Source organism: Phalacrocorax carbo, chromosome 7, assembly GCF_963921805.1.
Source record: "Phalacrocorax carbo chromosome 7, bPhaCar2.1, whole genome shotgun sequence".
Lineage (NCBI taxonomy): Eukaryota > Metazoa > Chordata > Aves > Suliformes > Phalacrocoracidae > Phalacrocorax > Phalacrocorax carbo.
In genome coordinates this window covers 47,725,534-47,745,454 of record NC_087519.1, presented here as the reverse complement: position 1 = coordinate 47,745,454, position 19,921 = coordinate 47,725,534, and the positions used below count along the sequence as shown (strand labels likewise).

At 45.0% G+C, this 19,921-nt stretch overlaps 2 protein-coding genes and 1 long non-coding RNA gene across 7 annotated transcripts in view; 1 reads left to right on the top strand and 2 right to left on the bottom strand.

Moving 5' to 3' along the window:
* Window positions 1-12,447, top strand: part of PPM1L (protein phosphatase, Mg2+/Mn2+ dependent 1L) — a 111,065-nt gene extending 98,618 nt beyond the window's left edge. For all 5 annotated transcript variants that reach the window (XM_064457913.1, XM_064457917.1, XM_064457916.1 and 2 more), the window contains exon 4: window positions 3,284-12,447. In XM_064457913.1, the coding sequence (XP_064313983.1) occupies window positions 3,284-3,630 (347 nt within the window). In that variant the 3' untranslated portion in view covers window positions 3,631-12,447. The remainder of the gene's footprint in view (window positions 1-3,283) is intronic.
* Window positions 613-5,040, bottom strand: LOC135314403 (uncharacterized). Its single transcript, XR_010373908.1, has 3 exons — window positions 4,951-5,040; window positions 3,405-3,568; window positions 613-697 (listed from the first exon to the last, which is right to left on the bottom strand). It is a non-coding gene; the product is annotated as an uncharacterized LOC135314403 (long non-coding RNA).
* On the bottom strand, window positions 12,166-18,581 carry B3GALNT1 (beta-1,3-N-acetylgalactosaminyltransferase 1 (Globoside blood group)). Its single transcript, XM_064457919.1, has 2 exons — window positions 18,443-18,581; window positions 12,166-15,002 (listed from the first exon to the last, which is right to left on the bottom strand). Exon 2 carries the CDS (start codon window positions 14,920-14,922, stop codon window positions 13,960-13,962), a length of 963 nt encoding a protein of 320 aa, XP_064313989.1. The 5' UTR covers window positions 14,923-15,002; window positions 18,443-18,581; the 3' UTR covers window positions 12,166-13,959.
* Window positions 18,582-19,921: the final 1,340 nt, after the last annotated feature.

Sequence of the window (19,921 nt, the reverse complement as noted above, 5' to 3'; positions counted from 1 at the left end):
AATTTCCAAATTTGGAAGGAATTATTTCAATAGGCATGTAAATGTTATGACTATCTGCAGCTAAACAATAAATACTCTATCTAGGCTATTGACCTAATGAATTCAATACCTTAACATTTGGACCATCCCTTCGTTACATACAGTAAGCATAAAATTAAAGCAAAGTGCCCCAACTGAATTATCAAGACTACGTTGCTACTGTAACAAAAGTACCTGACTTTCTTCCACCATCTAGACACCTTCTTGTCATGTAGAACTGAAGAAAGCGACAATAACCACATCATTACATCACATTTCAGTGTTCCAACTTTACATTACACCATCAAGCTGCACCGTCCAGTGCCCTATAGGTAGTTATAAAATGACTGCACATTTGTGTTAGTAGGATTAGATTTCATTTAAAAGTGAAATCCATATAGCCACGGTTGAGAAAATGTCCTTCAAACCTCATTCTGATATAAATCAATTTGAGGCAGCCTGAAACAGCAGCTCAAAGGAAAACGTGACTTGCCCTGTACGTTGCAGTGGGGCATTAACATCGGGATGACAAGTCTAAACTAACCTGTCGGTTTTCGCTGCCATGGTGGACGTTGAGGAGGCTCGCTGCTTGCTGCTGTCAGCGGTCGGTGGATGGGGATGAATTCAGTCCCTCTCTCTTCCCCACTCCCAGCAACTGCGTACAGAGTCAACCCACAACCTGAAAGAAAATGTCCATTTATCAGTCCGATGTGACTCAGGCAGCTCTCGCACTGAAGCCCCAGAAGCCAACGCTGGGGTTTCTTGTGGGAGCTCCTGCAGAGCAGCGAGAGGTCGCTGGTGCCCAAGCCTGCAGCCAGATGCCAAAAGGGAAGGCAGGAGCTAAGAGAACAGGGCAGGGCCCTCGATTTTGAGCTGAGGTGCTGCATCCTATGGAATTACCTGCTCTGCAGCATAGCTGTGCAGTTAACAGCACCGGTCACAGGGCTGTTGTCAAGACTGACTGTAATTTTCACAGGAGGCTGCCTGATGCACGCTCACAAAGGGTGTGGTGCCACACTTCTCGCAGCTGAAGGAGATCGAGGTCCCACCACTCTGACTTACTCCTGCAGGATAGGGGAATGCACGTCCTGCGACACAAGGATGCTGGTTTCCCCAGAAAACACAAGGAATCTCCTGGTCAGGAGCTTGAGTGATGTGTGTAGTATCAGCGTTAGACAGTGGCCTTGAAGCAACCGTGGTTTTAGCTTGTGAAGAAACACTCAGTTGCAGAGCCACAAGGTGACTGTCACTGATATAAATTTAAGTCATTCACCTTGAACATAATCCTCTGAGCTCAGGTCTCGCTAACACACAAAATGTTTGTGCAGTTGCCAAAAAGCTTCTGTTTCCTTAATGCCTTTTCTTCTCCGGTGCCAGCAAGCGCTGCAGAACGTTTGCTTTTCCATGAGCATTTTTATGTAGTCTATGGATGGCTTTATAAAAGAAAACACTAGAAGTGCCAACAGACACTTCAGCAAACCACAGGAATGCAACTTGTGCCGTAGGCAGTTCCAGGTGCCACGTGAGAATGGCACCAAAAAGTCACTTTGTAAGCATATGCGCAACCTGCAAAGACTGGAGTAAGCACGCCGCAGCGAGTCAGCAGCGTCAGCTGTCTCCTTTGCAGGTATGGTAACGGCTGCAGGCACTGCTGTCCTCTGACGGTGTGTAAAATTGTCTACTTAAAACTGCCTCCTCTTAATTGCATTTTTCTTCCCCTGTCACTCCAGTACACGCACATGTACACACGATTACTCTCCAGTTACTACCATCCTAATCACTTACGAAAACCCCCCTGCGCTGGTGAGTAGGTAGCTGGGTAACACTCAACCGAGGCATCCCCAAAACCTACAGCAGCAGCTGGGCGAGGTTTGTCTGACTGCACATCTAAAGAGGAGTTACAGTAGGCTCACCAGTCCTTCCTTTTTTTGACTATGGAAGGAAACATCTTCATAATGGGGCCTCCGTAGAAGTATTCATGTAAACACCCTGCTAAAAAGTTCTGTTTGATGGTTTTAACACAAATCAAGTTTCAAGCTGTAAATGGCAACGAATCATTAAATGAAATGTAGCTTCACCTGAAAGCAGAAGGAATTCACAGATTAGATCAGCCAACCAGGAATGGAAACGCTATTGCAAGGCTTAGGTGATGGGCGCCTGACAAATAAAGCATAGGCTGAAGTGCAGAACTGAAAACATCCTGATAACTACAAAGAACAAAGACATTTATAAGAACGCCAAAGCAGGCAGCTTGCAGATATGCAAGCCAACAGTTCACCTAATTTTGTCATATACTTTCACGTTCCATGTTTGCAAATGATTTGTCCTCAGCTGACTTTTCATTCATGTTAAGCTGACAGGAATATTGCTGTGAAACAGTGCAGCCAGTGGCACGCAGATGTGGGCACCGGGATTGAAGGTGCCTAAATTTTACTCTTTGACCTTGAACACGGTGTAGTTCCCTCCCTGGCACGATCAGACTGTGTAGCAGCCAGGTGCTGGCTGTGTTAGAGTCATTGATTTCAACACAAAAACTCTCTCGCTATAAGCAACCCCTAAATAAAATACGTATTTTCAACTAGAAGCAGCCTTAATCCTGGTGATGGTAAAATCAGTCAGTCAGATCCCACATCATTGCATTTTTCTGACTTGCAGTAAAATTTCATGATGGGTTTGTTCATAGCAGTTTTTTAGTCCTTTTTGACACAGCTCATGTAAGGCAGTTTGATAGAAGAGCCTATAAATGTTTTTGCACTTGCTTCTTTGCTTTATGCCTTAAAAGTGAGGTGTGAGCCCTACTGCACACTGTTTTCAGTGTTGTTTCTTTTATAGATCTTCTGAAACGGGCAAAACGTGAACTACACAGAAAAAGGAGGGGTTTACTAACACGAGAATATAAAGATTTGCTTTCTGTATTTTTCTCTTAACGTTGCCATAAAGCTTTCTGAAGAGTCAGTTGTGTAGTACAGGAATACCTGCGTTCAGTAAGTTGTCGGTCTCGCTGGGGGAGCAGAGAGCATGAAGCTGCTTCGTCTGAAGGCGGGCCATTCCCAACTCCCTTGCTTCAGCTGTTCCAGCAGCTGCCATCCAGCTCTTCCCTGCAGCGCTCTGAGATTTACTTAAGGCATCTCCTGTGTTTCAAGCTCCGTAACATCTGTATGCCTCAGGATACTGCAGGATGAATTTTTGGGTGGGTCTGGCAGGAAGCCAGAGAAATGCTTTAATTTTAAAATGAACTGCTTTAAGTGTTGGTGTTTCTCTCCAGGTGGTTTTATCAGCTTTAATGGCTCCTGGCGTGTTCAGGGGATCCTGGCCATGTCCCGCTCGTTAGGAGATTACCCTTTGAAGAACCTGAATGTTGTCATTCCTGACCCTGATATTCTTACCTTTGACCTGGACAAACTGCAGCCAGAGTTCATGATCTTGGCGTCGGATGGTCTGTGGGATGCTTTCAGCAACGAGGAAGCCGTCCGATTCATCAAGGAACGCTTGGATGAACCACACTTTGGTGCAAAGAGTATAGTTCTACAGTCCTTTTACAGAGGATGTCCTGATAACATAACAGTGATGGTGGTGAAGTTCAGGAATAGCAGCAAAACAGAAGAACAGTAATTACCAGTGGTTCTCTGCCTCACTCTGAACTTAAAACAAACTCTTACATTTTAAACATAGTAGAAAGCTCTAGTAAATACCGTTAAGATTCTACACAAAAGGAACAGATCCCTCTGGTCTTTGTTCTTTGCTTAACAAAAGGAGCAATACAAGAAATACATTCTGAGTGATTGTAAGAATTAAGTTTGCTCACATGTACCTGTCTCCTGTGACCTTGCTGCTCCTTAGAAACTAACTGTAATCTTCCATTTCAGAATATTCTTTACAAATCCTGTGTAGACTTTTCATTTGTTTCCTCCCCTCTCATTTCTAATAGTCAAAGGTTCATTCAGATGCACAGTAGGGTCAGGGCAGTGCTGCCACTTAATAGCAAGTGATAGGAATGATGCCGCTTTTCACCTAGGTGTGACTCTCTCATGATGCTCTCATGTTTCTCATCTCTTTTTTTTTTTAAATCTGCAGTGATAAGGTTGTACAGGAAAAGGTTTGCAATTATTGGCCTGTTATTGATATGAAGGAGGAAGAGGAGCCAGCTATTAGCCTGCTACCACAGAACTGGCTCTTTTGCTTTGTTTAACCTCCCCCCCCGCCCTTAAATAAATCAAGCATGTGATTAGGTATAGTTACTGAATTACCTGAAGCCACATGTTTATTCAGTCTGTGTATTACTCCAATAATGTTTCTTCTATGCCATATTGTATTCAAACCAACTAATGTTAAACTCCAGCAAAATACTCTGAGGTCCGACACCTTCTATATCAAAAACCAGCTCTGTTGTGATAGGAGAATGTCTGTCGCGCAGTGAGACTCGCCCTTACATTAGTTTTTTGGCATGGACTTTTCATAGGCATGTAAAGAAAGTAATGCGAGATAAAATTAATTTTGTTAGTGACTGTTTGGAAAACTAATCAAAACAGGGCATTCCTCAGAGCTACTGAGATGGAAGTCAAGCCTATTAAAGACCTCCTTGTATCACTGCAGATTAATTTGTGGTGTCAATCCAGGGGAAGACCACTTTAGAGCCGTTTTTTGGTATAATGTATAAATGCCAGGCAGTATCACTGCACTGGAGAGACGAAAGGTTGCGTTAAATCTAGATAAAGATATGTTTAGATCTAACCTTCAGTATTTAATTGTGTTTTGGAATCTGTGACTACTGTAAGTTTAAACAATGACAGTCTGAGTTTGCTCTACGTCTGATAACTTAGCTGGCTGCTTCATGATCGCGAGGCAGCCGTAGCAGCGTGACAGGGCAACGCGGGTTAGAGCATCAGAGCCAGGGCCTGGGTTGGAGGTTAGTATTTTGGATGGCTTGTTTACCTGTATCATGACTTAAAATAATCCTTGGGATTCCCTCCCCGCAAAACATGGTCCTGGACGATCTGCTGGAGCCTCTTGTCTTCAGGGTGATGGAGGTTGGCAGTATTTGGGTCCTGAGGTGAATCAGGGATATAATGCATTAACTAACTTTGTTTCTTGGATAAAGATACAGTATTACTTAGTCAAAAAGCCACCTGTTCCTCATCACCCACCTGTAGCCCTTTCTGGCAAGTGGCCTGCTGGTCCCTAAAGCGCTGCGATGTGGTGGTTGTGCTAAGCGGGTGCCATGCCTCTCAAGACAAAAATGAAAGAGCACAAATCCTGCTCTCTGCTGAAGAAGGAATTCCCGGCTTAGTCTTTTCATTTTTACTCCTAAGTTATCTCTTCCCCAACAAAATTCCCTCCTTTAGTGTGTTTGGAGATAATCACAACTCTTAATTGGATCTATTGCTATTACCAGTGCTCTTCAGATCGTATACGTATCCTTTAGCAGCCTCTTCTCATGCCAGATGCTGGGTAGAGCCCCTTGACTCTGAAGAATAGGCAAGTGAAAAGCAGCGGTATCGAAGTATCAAAGTGCCCAGCATCCTCTGAAACCAGCAGGCGCCCAGCCTGCACTGGTCTTCCCCTGGAGGATGGAAGGTTTCAGACATTTTACATCTCTTGAACGGTGCATTCAGTGAATTTTAAATGGAACTTTGCAGTTAAATTGAGCAGCTAACAGGAAATGTTAATAATTGCAGAGCGCTCCAGTTATTTTATTTTGAAAAGGTATTTGAGGTCAGAACGCTGTGAAATGAAAACCCTGTGTGATATTTTCATGGGAATGCTTAATCATGTACTCATAATGCTACAGCAGCAGCATCGAAACTGTGCTCCAGGCAGAGCTCATGGCGCATGTAGCATTTGCCTTTCCTTTCTCCTTCACAGATGATGTTTCCATCGTACTGGCTTTTCTTTGTAGGACACTGCCTGGATGTTTGTCAAAACAGCTGCCCAGGGAAAAAAGAATTAGACCCAGCAGCCTGCAGAACTAAAGCAGCGGGACGCTTGTACAGCAGAGACATCACTACTAATCCGTCATAGGCATTTGAGAAACGGTCAGCGCCAAACAAACCATTATCGACTAACGCCACTTGAGTGAAAAGCTCACAGCTGCCACTAAGCCTCCTGCAGCTCGCGTTCTTGAGGGTCACGAGCATTGCTGAGGGATGCCCGACCCTCTCCTGAGCACAGCACTCCAGACAGACAGGAAGATGAGGTGGAAGGAATCGTACGCATGCACAGACACCCGAAGCAGCCGTGAGGAAGCTGTGGGAGGGTGGCTCACTCTGGAAGTAAGCCACGCTCACAGGATGTAGGGAAAGCGTAGTGCAGTGCAATACAGAACTGGTTTGCAGGCTTGTCTGGATATTTGTGCCAGGATTCATTTACTCTGTCACTCAGGCCCATCCAGTCCGTTACCGAATCGGCCCTATTTCAACCTTCAGGTGTCCACAGTTGCAACAATAGTTGTTTTAGCACCTCCAATTTTCTCTGCAACACTCCCACCCTTGTAGTAGCTCTTTTCTGGCCAAAGACATTCATGCCAATGATCTCTGTAAGGTTGCTGACTTCTGTTTTTATTACTACAAAAAACTAGTTACAGCTACTTTAGGTTTAAAGCTGAAGGACTAATGGAGATGGCAGGCTTTGTGCAGTCTTCCACACACAGGCGCAGTGCCTGTGCTCCCTGCTAGAAGTCTTCTGAGAAGCTTTTAATCCCATGCTAGACATAACTTTCCAGTCATGCTGCTTTGTGCCAAATTCTGTCATGATACGTACAGCTGTTGGATGACAAGATTAAGTAACATCCATATTGCTTATGCAACCTGAACGATCGAGGGTCGATCCTCCACTGCCTTAATAACATGGCCTACACCTGGAAGGACACTGTAGCCAGAAACAGCCCTACGTCTGCTCGAGCAGCGTGGCAGGACGCGCTACGGCACTGGGGAGGCCGTACTTGCAGCACGCCTGTCTCAGTCCTGCTTTCCTGCCTGGGCACCTCCCAAAAACACCCCGAGAGCGCTGCGTTTTGGTTAAAGCGGCTGCGCACACCTGAGAGCGTCCTCTTGCCGCGTGTCTTCACAGAAGGTTTTTGTTGCTTAAGCCCGAGGAGCTCCACTGGTGACATCTGCTCATCGGGTAAGAGCATCACATGGCAGAAAAGTGATATATTAAGTTGCTGCCACAGAACGTCTTTCGTATGGTCCAGTAAGAAAAGATGAACCTTGTAATCAGTCATCTGATCCACTATTTAAAAGAATATGGTCTCTTCCCAGTGGTATTACGAGCTAACAGTTTACCCCGCGTAGTATATTTTAAAAATGAAACCATTTAGCTTTTCATTCTGGTGACAGACTACCCTTTAGTTTAGCACGCTGATGATGTGCTAGCGGAGTTTTTAGAAGGGCTGTTCGCTGGTGTGACGAGACGGGCTGCAGCCGTCACCCTTCGCAGCTCCTGGTCCCGCGGCGGGGCTCCCCGGCCCGCTTAGGTGTGGGCATGGCTCCGTCTAGCGGTGGCCTGAGCACCGTACCCAGGCAGTACCCCCAAGGTTAAGTTGCTCTCTCAGCCCGCGTGAAGAATGTCTGATTTAAAGTTTCCCTCGTCCCTTGCGCAGCAGTTCACGCAGACCCGTTCTCTCAGGCCGCATGTTACAGCAGCGCGGGCTGAACGCCTGCATCCCCAGCCACAGCCGCGAAGGGCAGGCACTAAAAACGTGCGTGGAAGTCTGGCCCCCCACGGCCCTGCCCTGCGTCCCCTGCCAGCTCACCTCCCGGCACGGGCGTCTTCACAGTTGTGGGATCCAGGTGTTTGGCAACTGTGCGGCTTACGCAGACCGCAGTGGTCCAGCTTAGGAGAGTCCGGAGTTCATCGCTAGACTCAGGGGTGGCAGCAGACGCTGCTTTATTTCGTGTAAAATATACGCCTCTTCTTTTGTTGCGACACCCAGCACGAGCGGTCTGGGCACATTGATCCTGACTCACGGGGAGGGACGGTCGCAGACGACGCCGTGAGGACTGTGTCAGCGCCGTGGCCCTACCATTTCTAAAAACACAGAATTTGAAACGAATGAGCCCATTTTATGGAATGGAATGTTTGGATAAATACAAATAAAGTGAATGCCATCTAACATCACAAAGTATTGTCTGCTGACTTGTGACCGCAATGTCAGTACCAAAACTACTGCTAACGTTATTACAGCATTACCCAATTTGCAGACAGTAAAATTAAGAAAAACGTTGTGAAGTTGTTAGAATACAGAAGTTAGTCCTGAAGCACCACATCGGCTTGAAGTGTTTGCTATGTAAACACTAATGCTGCATCTTGAAAAGAAGGGAGTTTTGTTGTTCAGCTGCCTCTCGGAATATCTGACACCCTTGCTTTAAATAATACTAATCTGTTGCTAATGTACCTAATATTTATTTTACACAGAGAAAAATTTAGTAAGTGATTATACTAAAGAGAAAAAAAACCTCACCAGCCTTTCACTTTTCTAACATAGGTTTTGAGGCCTCCGTCCGTACCTGGCTGTACAGAATTACAAGGTTAAAATTTAAAAAGTTCTGCTGAAGTCTGGCGACTGCACAGGCCGGAGCTGCTGCCCCTCAGTGCTGTCCATGTATTTATGGATTATCTTCCTAAACCTGAGGACTCATATCTAAAAAGATGCATACAATTAAGTTAATACTGATTTGAATTTTAAATCACTTTTATTTATATAGTGCTGACTATATAAGGCTTAGGTAGGCAGCTCTTCTACTCGTAGTTTTCTCTTAAATAACTTGAAGTTCTAGGTGTCAGTTGTCTCTAGTTATAAATGATGGCCTAGATGCTCTGTCACGCAAAACATGCAGTCAAAGCAGTTGAAGCCTGTCTAAAACCATAAATAAAGAGGCTTCCATCAAAAGCAATTCTTGAATAAAGTTCTGAAATCCACTTTTAGGAGCAGGTCAGCTCCTATGTCGGGTCTCCTCAGTGATAAGGAAGAGCTCCAGATTAGTTGAGCAACAGGGAAGTAAAGCACTTTTTCTGCATTTAAAAGACCCAACCCTATATTTCTTTAAGCCTGTGGAGACGCATCGCCCTCCGAGGGCCACAGGTGCTCAGAAATCTACTTCAGCCCACATTCCAGCAAGCTAATTGAGTAATCAGTTCTACTGTTTTAGAAACCCAAGTGCAGGACTGTCAAACACTGCTCTCTGGGAACGCCTACGCTGTATTCAGGGGTGGGAGAGCAACAGAGATGAAACCGCACTTTATCCGTACTTGCTTTCGTCTCGGTAATAGCAAGAGCCGTGCAGTGAGGCAGCGTGGGCTGCCAGCCGGGTACCTGCTCGGCTCCCCTGCGTAAGCGCCCACACGCCGCCCCTCCCCGGGAAGGCAGGCGCACACGCACTCTGTTGGCTTCAGCTGTTGCTGGTGACAGGACGCCCTCGCCCCAGAACTGCCAAAGTCCATCTCTGATTTTTAAATTTTCTCTTTCTGGTAAGAAAAACTTAAGTTGTGTGAAAAACACGATTCATTTGGAAGAAGTTCTTGGGCGTCAGGTCCATTCTGTCCCGATTCTCCGCACTGCTCTTTGGTGAACTGTTCCTGTACGCACAAGCTCGGTACAAAACGTAAGCAGTGGTTAGCAGTGCTGGGTGTACAAATGAGATCCATTTTTATACATTTCAAACCCATCAACATTTAACACGGCAAACTGGAACAGTCGCGTAACCGTTAGCAGGAGCAGCATCTGGAAAAAACATTAACCCCCGTACCGTGTGAGTATTACACCGAGCGACTGCAAACCCCTTCTACCCAGCATATTTAGAAACCCTCTAAGAAACGATTGAGGCAGACTCATTATGAAAATGAAGCACGCGTTTAGAGCTCTGCGAGGGCAGGTCAGAGCTTTACTAACAAAAATCCTACACAACACCCAAGATAACCGAACTGCAATGTTTAAGCGATCCATCTCGGTTAAGACAGCTCCCATTTAGTGCAGCATGGCTGCGCTATCAGAGATAAGAGCCTCTTCAGGCTTCTGCTTCTAACAATATTTTCACTCAGAGCCAGAAGTGTTTTTAAGATTTAATCTTTATTGCAAGCTCAGGGCAGACTGCAGCCACTCCTAGGTGAAGGACCACCGCAGGCAAAGCGTGGCTGAGGGGGCGTCAGGCTGAGCCCCAGCCCAGGCAGGAGAGATGCGGCACCATCATCTCTCACACCATAAAAACCAAATTCAGATTTTGATTAATGTGGCCTGGAAAATTCATGTGCTGTGCAGCAACTGTCAGGAGGCCAGAGGAAAAGAGGGCTCAGATATGTAAACCATCTCAAGAGAGGTCACTTAGGGTAAACTGTGTTAGTTTTTCTCTTATAAAATAACGACTTAAGTCCCAAAGTCAAATAACTGCAGGTGAGACGAACTATGCTGTAACGCAGGTGGTATTTCCTCAAGTGAGTTGCAGGTCGGTTCTGCCTTTGGCTAAGGATCACCCTAACAGCGGCACTTCAGAGAGCCCAGGCTTCCTGGAGCCCTGGCAAAGAAAGCGGCTTTGTGGTTTTCAGAAACCCAATACAGAAATAGAGGGGGCTGCGTTTTGTTTTACAATTTTAGGTTTCCTTGAAACGTGGACGCGACTACATATGAAAAAAAACTCAAAATAAACCCAACCATCTGCTTAGCTTCATTTTAACTTTGTTTTCTTTCCTTCCTACATGGTGTACTTGCATTTGGGTATGGTTTACAGCTTAACGTGCAATCCACAGTAACCGCATTAAAACCTGACAAGCTTAATTTAACAGAGACTGCAGAAAAGTTTACATCTCTCCCTACCACCTCCACCTTAAGCAAACTCTAGAGTACTTAATAAAAGACCAAAGCGGTACCCACTGGTCACATAAGAATAGAGATGAATGAAAATTTGAGAAATAGGGAGCAAAGCTCTGCCTCCCAAACGCCTTCAACGTACTAACGTAGCCGAGAGACGCCCAGCAGGAGCTCGGCGTCACGTTGTTCGGCTAACCTGCAGTCAGTTCCCAGTTTAAATTTGAAAGAAATACGATAGAATGACATCACTTATTGTGCATCCAGGCACTCGTGAGCTACTTACAATGAGCCTGCACTGAAACGCTTTAGTAGGAACTAGAAAACGTAAGACAAAACTTGGGAAAATATTCCAAACCGTCTGTCAATGCTGATCCTAGAGAATAACGCCCCAAAGTCTGCAGCACATCATCTTTCATGCCTTATTTTGAACTTCTCTGTTCCAGAACACGCACAAAACATTTAAGCATTTGGACTTTTCAACTCTTCTGAAATGATACACAGGCAAGACGGCGTCAGATCGTGCGCTGTAAACCCCTCCTGCCGGCCGCCCAGCAGCGGTGCCCAAAGAGCTTTGGCCAACGGGTGATCATGAGGCTTTGAGTCAGAAAGTCCCACAATATTCATACCAAAATCACGAGTGCTTGGAATTCTGATTTCACGTGGCTTTCCAAAGCACTTGCCTGCATGAGAAAAAGAATCTTAGAATTCGGGAAAACCTGAGCCTCTGGTTTAGGCTTTGTTTTTAGTACAATATTGCAAGCAGATGCAATAAAATTTAGGCTGGCTGCTGACTTAAATGCTTACATTAGTTCACAGTCTTAAGCTTTTTTCACCTCTTGCATGGCTGCTCACACTAGAAATGTTCCCAATATTTGCTTTAAGCAGAAACATTAGCTTAGTTATGAATTTTTATGGTCTTTTAAGCAATAATAAGGTCAGACTCAAATACAAGCCAGATTTGGAAGTGAGGTTTTTTTTAAAAAAAAAAAAAACAGGAGGAGGAATATTTAACAGTGGAAATTTCTTGCAGAACTGATGGCACTTCAGATTACAATTTCAGGTGGTGCAAACAGACCACTGTGTATAAACCTACATTTGTGAAAAAAAAAAAAAGCCTTGTAATCTATGATCAGCGTTATCGTTCTGGGGCACAAATACAAAGAATACCTTGCTTGGTGACAGCTGCGTTTTTACTGCGGTCCCGCAGAGCCGTTTCTCTGTGACACATGTTTCTTACTCTCCCTACAGGAGCCCCAGCCGCTTCACCTACCCAGTTTCTGAAGACTGCATTGTCTTTCATAATTACATTTTTAAAAAAAAAAAAAAGCAATACAAACTGTGCCATAGTATCCGTGTTCTTGTGAAAAATTATTTCTTTCTAAACATGCAATATGGCAGGCTTATTAAAAAAAATAGAGGGATTTTTTTTTTAAGCTGTATAAACAATCAAAGAACAAGGTAAGCGTTTCTCACGGAGCTCTCAGGATCTGACCACAGTGCTACAACAATCAAGTAACAGATCCTAAAACCATAGGAACAGCTGTAGTTTTACCTGTTTCTAGAAATACCATAGCATTCTTCCCTGTCATGGAACACTATCTTTAGCTATTTAGTTTAACAAAAAAAAATAATCTATTTTTTAAGAACTTTGACCTTCTTAACATACATTCTTAGAATACTGACATCTGAAATACTCGTCTGGAGGGTATTCTCCCTGAGACTTCATTTTTATACCCAAAAAAATAACACATCCTGTGACTCCATCAGAAAGCCACGTGCAGTTGTTGACAAGATAGCAAAACTCAATACTGACCATAATCGCAATGTAACAGAAAACCTGGGGAAGCCTCAAACTTGGTACTAGAGGTTTCTGCACCTCTTCTAATTTGTCTCTAAGAGACTATCTGACAGACAGCCACATGTACATACGTCATAACCTCCTCGCTGTAGTACAAATCAGGTGGCAGTGCTCTGTCATTCTAGATGTACAGGATGTAACTATCGTATCTTCACTGTGTAGTGGACGTGTCAAGAATAATTATGTTAATGCAACTGCAAATTCTGTATTGTTGTCAATTAGACAGTGTAAACTACTGAAAACTTGGCCTTGCTGATATGAATAAAGTGATTAAAATACCCATCTTTACAGATATAGTAGTTTGTCTTCTTTAAGAAATATGAATCGTAGAATTTACTTTTTTCCTTTTAAAATTTGAAGAAATAAAACTATTTTAGAAACAGATAAAAACTCACAATATAAATGCATCTGTTTTAACCTTCCCTCTGTGGTGCAAAGCTCTCGGGATGCCCCAGTATACGCACGTGTGTGTGTGTGTGTATGTGTAGAGGTGTGGGGTTTGATTATCCCGATGCAGTAGAGCTGTCTAGTAACTCAACTGCACCGAACTCCACGCATCCAGCCCTCCAGCAGCCTGGGAACATTATCACAGGCACCAAAGCAATTCCATTTACACGTGCATCGATATACCCAGATATACACACACAAAGTGCATCGCGTTTTCAGAATTTCCCATTGGCTTCTGCAGACCCTGCAAGATCCACAGGCTTGTAACACTCTGAGAATGGTTATGGAGGTGATGCGCTTAAATAAGGTGTAACGCTCTCAGAAGGATTACAGAGGTGATATATTGGAAGAAGAAAGTAATTGTTAGCTTCATGCTGGGCAGAAGACAAATACTCGAGGGCGGCAAAGGATGATGCAGTTGCAAAAACAATTTAAAAAAAAACAAACAGGTAGGAATCTGGGAAGCATCCTCAAAGCTAGTTTCTTGGCATAAATATTATTCCTCGGTGACATTTCATACATCCCAGAAGACACAGGTAGAAACCCCATGGTTACAGCCAAGCATGAGGAGGAGTGTCAGAGGAAGACGGGGCAGTGTGTTCCAAAGCATCCTGTTTGCGTGGGACACCCACCTGCAAAAGCGCTTTGTGAATTCCTGAAGTTTTTATTTAAGAATATTAGAATGTCCCAGAGAAATGCTGCCGTTGCAGTTTTGCTGGGGGAGCACAGCTCTCCTTCAGTCAAAGTCACATCTACAGCTGTGGTTTTCTTTTGCGTTGTCCTGGGCTTTAAACATTTTTACACCAAATTCATTTAAGTTTATATATAAAATGCAGAATCAAAGGCAAGTAACAGAAGTGTTTGATGACAAAGCCTGCCAAAACCCGATTATTTCACTTGATGTAATGCCATGTACTACAATCAAATGTCTGTACTTACAGATATCAAAATTGATTTTATAAAGGAAGAATTGTTGTTTATCTTCTGGAATACTGATGTTCACTTTAAGTATATTTAAGCAAATTCCAACATAAACATCCTCAAATTTAATAGGTTTGATATGACTCATCAGTGCATAAATCCTCAGAGCCAGTTTTCCATCCAATATATAACCCATCCCACTGCAATACGGAGGGTACAACTTGAATGGATATTCATCGTAAGAGATGTATGTTTTTTGGTAAAAGCCTCTGTAGGCAAAGTTATCTATAAAAGGATAACCAGTAAAAAGATTTTCTGTGGAATTCAGCTTCAGGAGAAATGTTACCAAGTTAGCGGTGTTGATGAAGACATCAGCATCAGTCTTCATGACGAATTGAGCATTTGAACAGAACTCGCTGACCCACCTGAACGCCATGATCGTTTTCAAGGTGAGATTGTCGTAAGTGTCCATAAAGTCTTGGCGAATTATGTCACCGTAGAGGATGCTTTCGTCTTCTACCGACAGTGCTGCAGCGTTGTCTTCTCCTTCAGTGCCCTGACCTACTAAGAACAGGGTTAGGATTCGGTGTCCCCACCAGAAGTCCTGAGATCCCCATGTTATCCTGATGGCCTGCCTTGACTTCACATCCTTCGGACCTGAAGACACCAAGATGACCAGAAATGGATTTATGTCTTTGCATTTCAAGTGCTCCCGCAACGTGAAGAGGTAGCGTTGCTTGTAAATTGGTTCGTGTTCATAGAAGTACATAGGGTTTATATGGTCAATCGCAGTGTTGGAAGGAAAAGTTATGTACCACATTATCATGACAGAAACTACAAGGAGAAACAAAAAAACCAATTTTTGTCTTCTCGTACACATGACACTGACTGGAACTACTTTGCAGAAGTGCGCCGGTGACCTTCAGAATCTGTACCACAAATTCTAAAGCACGTTTCTTGCTGAAAAAGAAATAGAAAAGTAGTGTTCAGAATGCTGTTATTCAAATATTATCTTTTTCTTACCTCATCTGATGTGTCAGCTCAAAACGTGCTATAATATAACGAAGACAAAACCAAGACTTGCCAGCCCAGCTGTTGTACGCCATGGTCCAGCAGCCGGTACACCACGCGTCACTGCTGTGCCCAGAAACAAGCATGAGCAGAACACTGAGCTGACACTCAGCACGGTGTGTGGCTGAAACCTCATAGCTTTCACCTTGGAAATCTCCCCTACATAAACCTGATCACTGCGAAAGACCAAGCACTGTGATGCCAGAGGTCCCAGCTCAATGTCTTCTACTCAATTACATCTTGAGGAAGGAGCTCAGCAAACTGATGTTCAGAGGCTTCAAAAATTTGTAATTTATTTCAAAGAAAGGAAGTCCTACTAGTTTTTATAAGCTGAGGCAAATCAGCCAAGAAGGCAGGTAAAAAAAGAAGCAAATATTTCATCCCTCATGTAAGGGTTGAGCAGCCACTCACTCTGAACTGACCAAACGGGTGATGGGGGCGATGGAGAAAAATCAACTTCCTTACCAGCTGCAGACACGCAACCACAAACATGCCTTGACAGACTAAGCTAAGTCTTACGCTGCCCCAACAAACGGCTACGCCCACAACACGCAACATTACACAGCAATCATTTATTTTCTAATATGTACTAATTAAATCAAGTGATTCAATAAAGGGGCACCGCAGCCAGTTTTGTTGTAGCAGCTTTACAGTTGACCTATTGGGAGCAGCAGAGAATCCACTGCGGCAGACAAGCGTCAAATCTTAAAGCAGTTTTTGCAAAGCCTTCTAACGTTTTCCGTTTAAATGAAAATCCTCCTGCTACTTCCATCTATTTAAGTTTTAAAGAAGAAAGGACCCCATCTGCATTATTTTCATGAAATGCCTACAAAAACAAAACAGATGTGCCTGGCAGAGCTCAGCCAGCCGCACAAACCGAGAACATCCATCGGCACAAGAGATGGAGATGAACCAAAGACATTTTTCGGCTAGAGATGCCCACCTCGGCCTGGAGCCCCAGCGACACGGCGAGGTACTTACGCACCCCTGTGGAGCCCATGCTGAAGGTATTACTCCATTGTCAGGACTAGACATTCAAATCAACACATCTTTCCAAAACTAAATTTAAAAATAGAATCCTGGTCCTCTACCCTCCATTTGGCAGCACTTGCCTTTACTGCACTTGTATGCAGTACTGCACGTGTATGGGTTTGATTTTAATTTAATGATCCTTTAAAGGAAGCATTTGGAGCCCATTTCACCAACGATGCACAGCACGTCACTTAAAGTCTGTTAAAGTCACTTTATACAAATAGCTCTTTAAATAGAAGAATTTCAGACTGATCCCCCTCAAAGCTGCATTTCTCCAAGAACACCGCGTCACTAACAGGAGTCACTCCTTCGCTAAAGGCACCTCGTGTAACTGCAGGCAAACAACTTCCTAACGTGACTGACGTCCTAGCTTATAAAAACACAGAACCTCCGAAGTTTTATGCTGAATCACTTCCTTTTCCCCACAGGGATTAAGCTTATGCAGGTGTAACAGAACAGAAGTTTGGCAAGTGCAGAGGGAACTATCATCGGGACAGCTGAAACTGCATTTTAGGAAGTTGATTATAACCAAAAAACCCTCAGATTTGCCAATCTGGTATTTACTTCCTGGTTTTACAGGGGAAGAAAATAGTGAAAATGCTCGGTTCTCCTCTCTTTATATAGACCACCCTGACTTTCAGGGAACTTAGTGGAAGAAAATAACCTAAGTTAGGTATCAGTGCTTACGTATTTGATTTTGTATCAGTAACACTTCTCAGGGTTTGGTGATCAATTTAAAGTAAAAGCATATCAAAGTTTAATCAGTTCTTCACTACCTAACAGGAAAAAAAATATTTTACTATAAGGATTTTGATTCTTTATGGACAGAAAAGCCTGATTACATGTCATACACTGTTCCCGGACTGTTATCCACAGTGAGACAGATTTCATCCGTTAACGCGCTTCACTGACGAGGTGCCAGGGGGTTAACATATACCACAATTTTATTGTATTTTCCACTGTCCTTAAGCAAGTTATTTTAACCTATAAACCCAATACATAATAAGACAGAAATTGGTAGAGCAAGATAAATGAAATTTGGGGGAAGGAGAATATGACCTGTTCCATGTTCCAACAGTCCGCAGCAAGGTCAAAGGTTGTGGGGGTCTCACACCAGCTGAGAGGGAGCTCCACTGAGTTACTCCTATTCTCCAATTTTATAGCTGGCGTGAAGCCCCTAGTCCCCACATCTTTGTACCCAGAGTCTTAATCCCTGCAGCACACCCTGCAACGGCTCTTGGAGCTGAACAGGGGCTGTTCGGGTAGATAAATGAGGGGTGAGGAGGGAGGAAGGCCTCATGGTTCAGCAAAGATGTTCATGCTTCTATAATTTAAAGGAGCCACACAACTAAACCCTTAACCACGAGTTGTGCTTGTGATTAGTGTTTAGTTGTGCGTGGGTGACAGCTTCTTGATTTGGTTTAAATACTTCCCCCAGAGTGTTCTGGTAGAAACTGTCTAGGCTCTTGATGTAAGTTTAAGCCTAATTTTCTGGCAGCTGATAAGCAGTGTAGGGACTGGCAGGGGCATGTTATCAGAGTCTGCACAGCAGGGGCCATGGGCTAAGCCAGGGGGGACCACTAAGTCTTCACCTAGTTCCTCCCCTCACCTCGGCCTCATCATGGCGTCCCCCTCTTCAGCAGACCCCCAACATTAGTCCAGTCCCAGGGTTGGGACCCCACATTACCTGACATTTTGAACAACAGGATCGGAGACCAATGCCTGGTCTGCTACGTAATGAAAAATCTGGGAAAATAAATCATCCTTTGCCCATACTCTGCAAAACACAATCTTAAAGCTACCATACCCTTATGAAAAGCCTGCACCACAGGGCATCCAGGACAAACACTGTAAAATGCTGGTTTGCTGCATGACTCCTGAGGAGCTAGGAAGTCCAGTCCCCACAAGCCCTGTCATTCTCTTCCCTAAGGTCACGTTCCTCCAGCGATACGCTAAACTGCCTGCAAGCTAGCACAGGTTCACAAAAACATGGCTCTCGTAACAGTCACGGAGCAGAAACTACACTCCCCAAATCATCAGACAGCTATTTCTGCAGCACTGAGAATTCCAAATACAGGCAGCCATCCTCCAACATCATTAAGCACAGAACTCTGACTTCAAACACATACAGAAAAGAATGAAGGGGCAAATTAAAGGTGAAAACCAAACCACAGCCCCTGACAGGAAAACCCCCTTCTCTTCCTATTTCAAATGCTTAAAGCAAAGCAATGAGTTTGAGGAAGTCAGGCCTGAAGGTTGAACCGGGGCTGTTGCTCAGAGGTGATGCAGTTACAGACCTTCCAGCTACACCCAGGACAGGTTCTCCACCGCTTCTGGGCCTCGTCGGCGGTTTCTGCGTTCCAGCTGCACCACGGCACACGCAGCGGGGAGCGATACCAGGGACATACCAGGGAGCGATTCCCATCAGAGAAATGCTTTCGTTTGCTTCTAAGCTCACGGCTTCCTGGCACGACAAGGTAAGAGTTCAAAATTGTGCTGACACATGAAAATGGTCAACTTTAAAACAAATGCAAGACATCGTGTACTAAGCATGCTCTACAGTAATTTCAGTTAGATTTCTCACAATCTGCTATGGCTACCTAACTACTAAGTGCAGCCACTCTTGACAGTAAAAAGGTGGCAAATTCTCATAGTCATTAAAATCTAATAATAACCAATTAATAGTCCAATTTAAAAATCTAAAAAATACCATATTTATAATGTGAGTTGTATAGAAAAATAAACCCTTTTTTTTTTTAAAGCTACCAGCAGAAATAATTTGGAAATATATTACTGTTCCTGGCTTCTCATTTTCTTCATATGCCTTACTGCCAATAGAAACAAGATGGATTTTTGCGGGATCCTGGGCTATGATGATCTAATGTAACAATACTTTAAACATCGTTTTAAATATCCTTTAACAATGACTTGCTCTCAGGCCGCCCAAGCAATCTCCAGTCTCCCTTCTAGGCAACTTTCACAGTGCGCAGGTTACTTAAGAGGTAACAGCCCGAAAGGGTGAATTCGTTAAGAGGAAATCTACCGCCTCTGCATGTAAAACGTAAATGTAAATGTAAAATGTAGCACGCAAAAATTTAAAGCCATTTAACTGTTTGCTAGTTTAAAAAAAAAAGGGGGGGGGGGGGGAAACTCGGTGACAGAAGAGTGTTTTGTTCTCTTTTCCCCCACACACAGTTTCTTGAGCCCCTTCTCCTCCCGGCACACCCGTGAAGCCCCCGGCCAAGAGCGGGGTGCACACCCACCCACCCCCCGCCCGCCGCCTCACGCCAGGCCGGGGGGGCCGGGGGAGCCCTCGTCCCCCGACCCGCCCTTAAATGGCCGCGAGGCCCCGGCGCCCGCGCGGCCCCTCAGGCCGCCCGCGCTCCCCGTCCCCCGCCCGCTCTCACCGCACCTCACCTCACCTCACCGCGCCGCGCGGCGCCGCCGCCTCTCGTGCGCAGCGGCCGGGGCCCTCAGGGCGAGAGGGCGGGCCTGGCTCGGGAGCGCCGCCCGCGCCCTGGGGAAGCGGGGCCAGCGGGCACCGGGAAATGCCCGCCCCCGCCGCCTCCTCGGGAGGGCCCGGGCGGGCCCCGCGGCGGGGGCGGGTGGCTGGCGCGGCGGCACCTCCGGGCCGGCCTCCCGGGGCTTCTGCTGGCTCCGGCCTTTGAAAATCGCAGCGTGGCTGGGTGTGAGATGGAAGGGTGTGGGTCCCAGGGGGGAGAACTGGTGTTCTCAAATCTTGCTTCAGCTGCTGGGCTCGACTGTGGCGAGGGTTC

Coding starts and splice junctions, on each gene's coding strand:
- B3GALNT1 (XM_064457919.1), bottom strand. CDS start 14,922: ATGTGTACGAGAAGACAAAAATTGGTTTTTTTGTTTCTCCTTGTAGTT.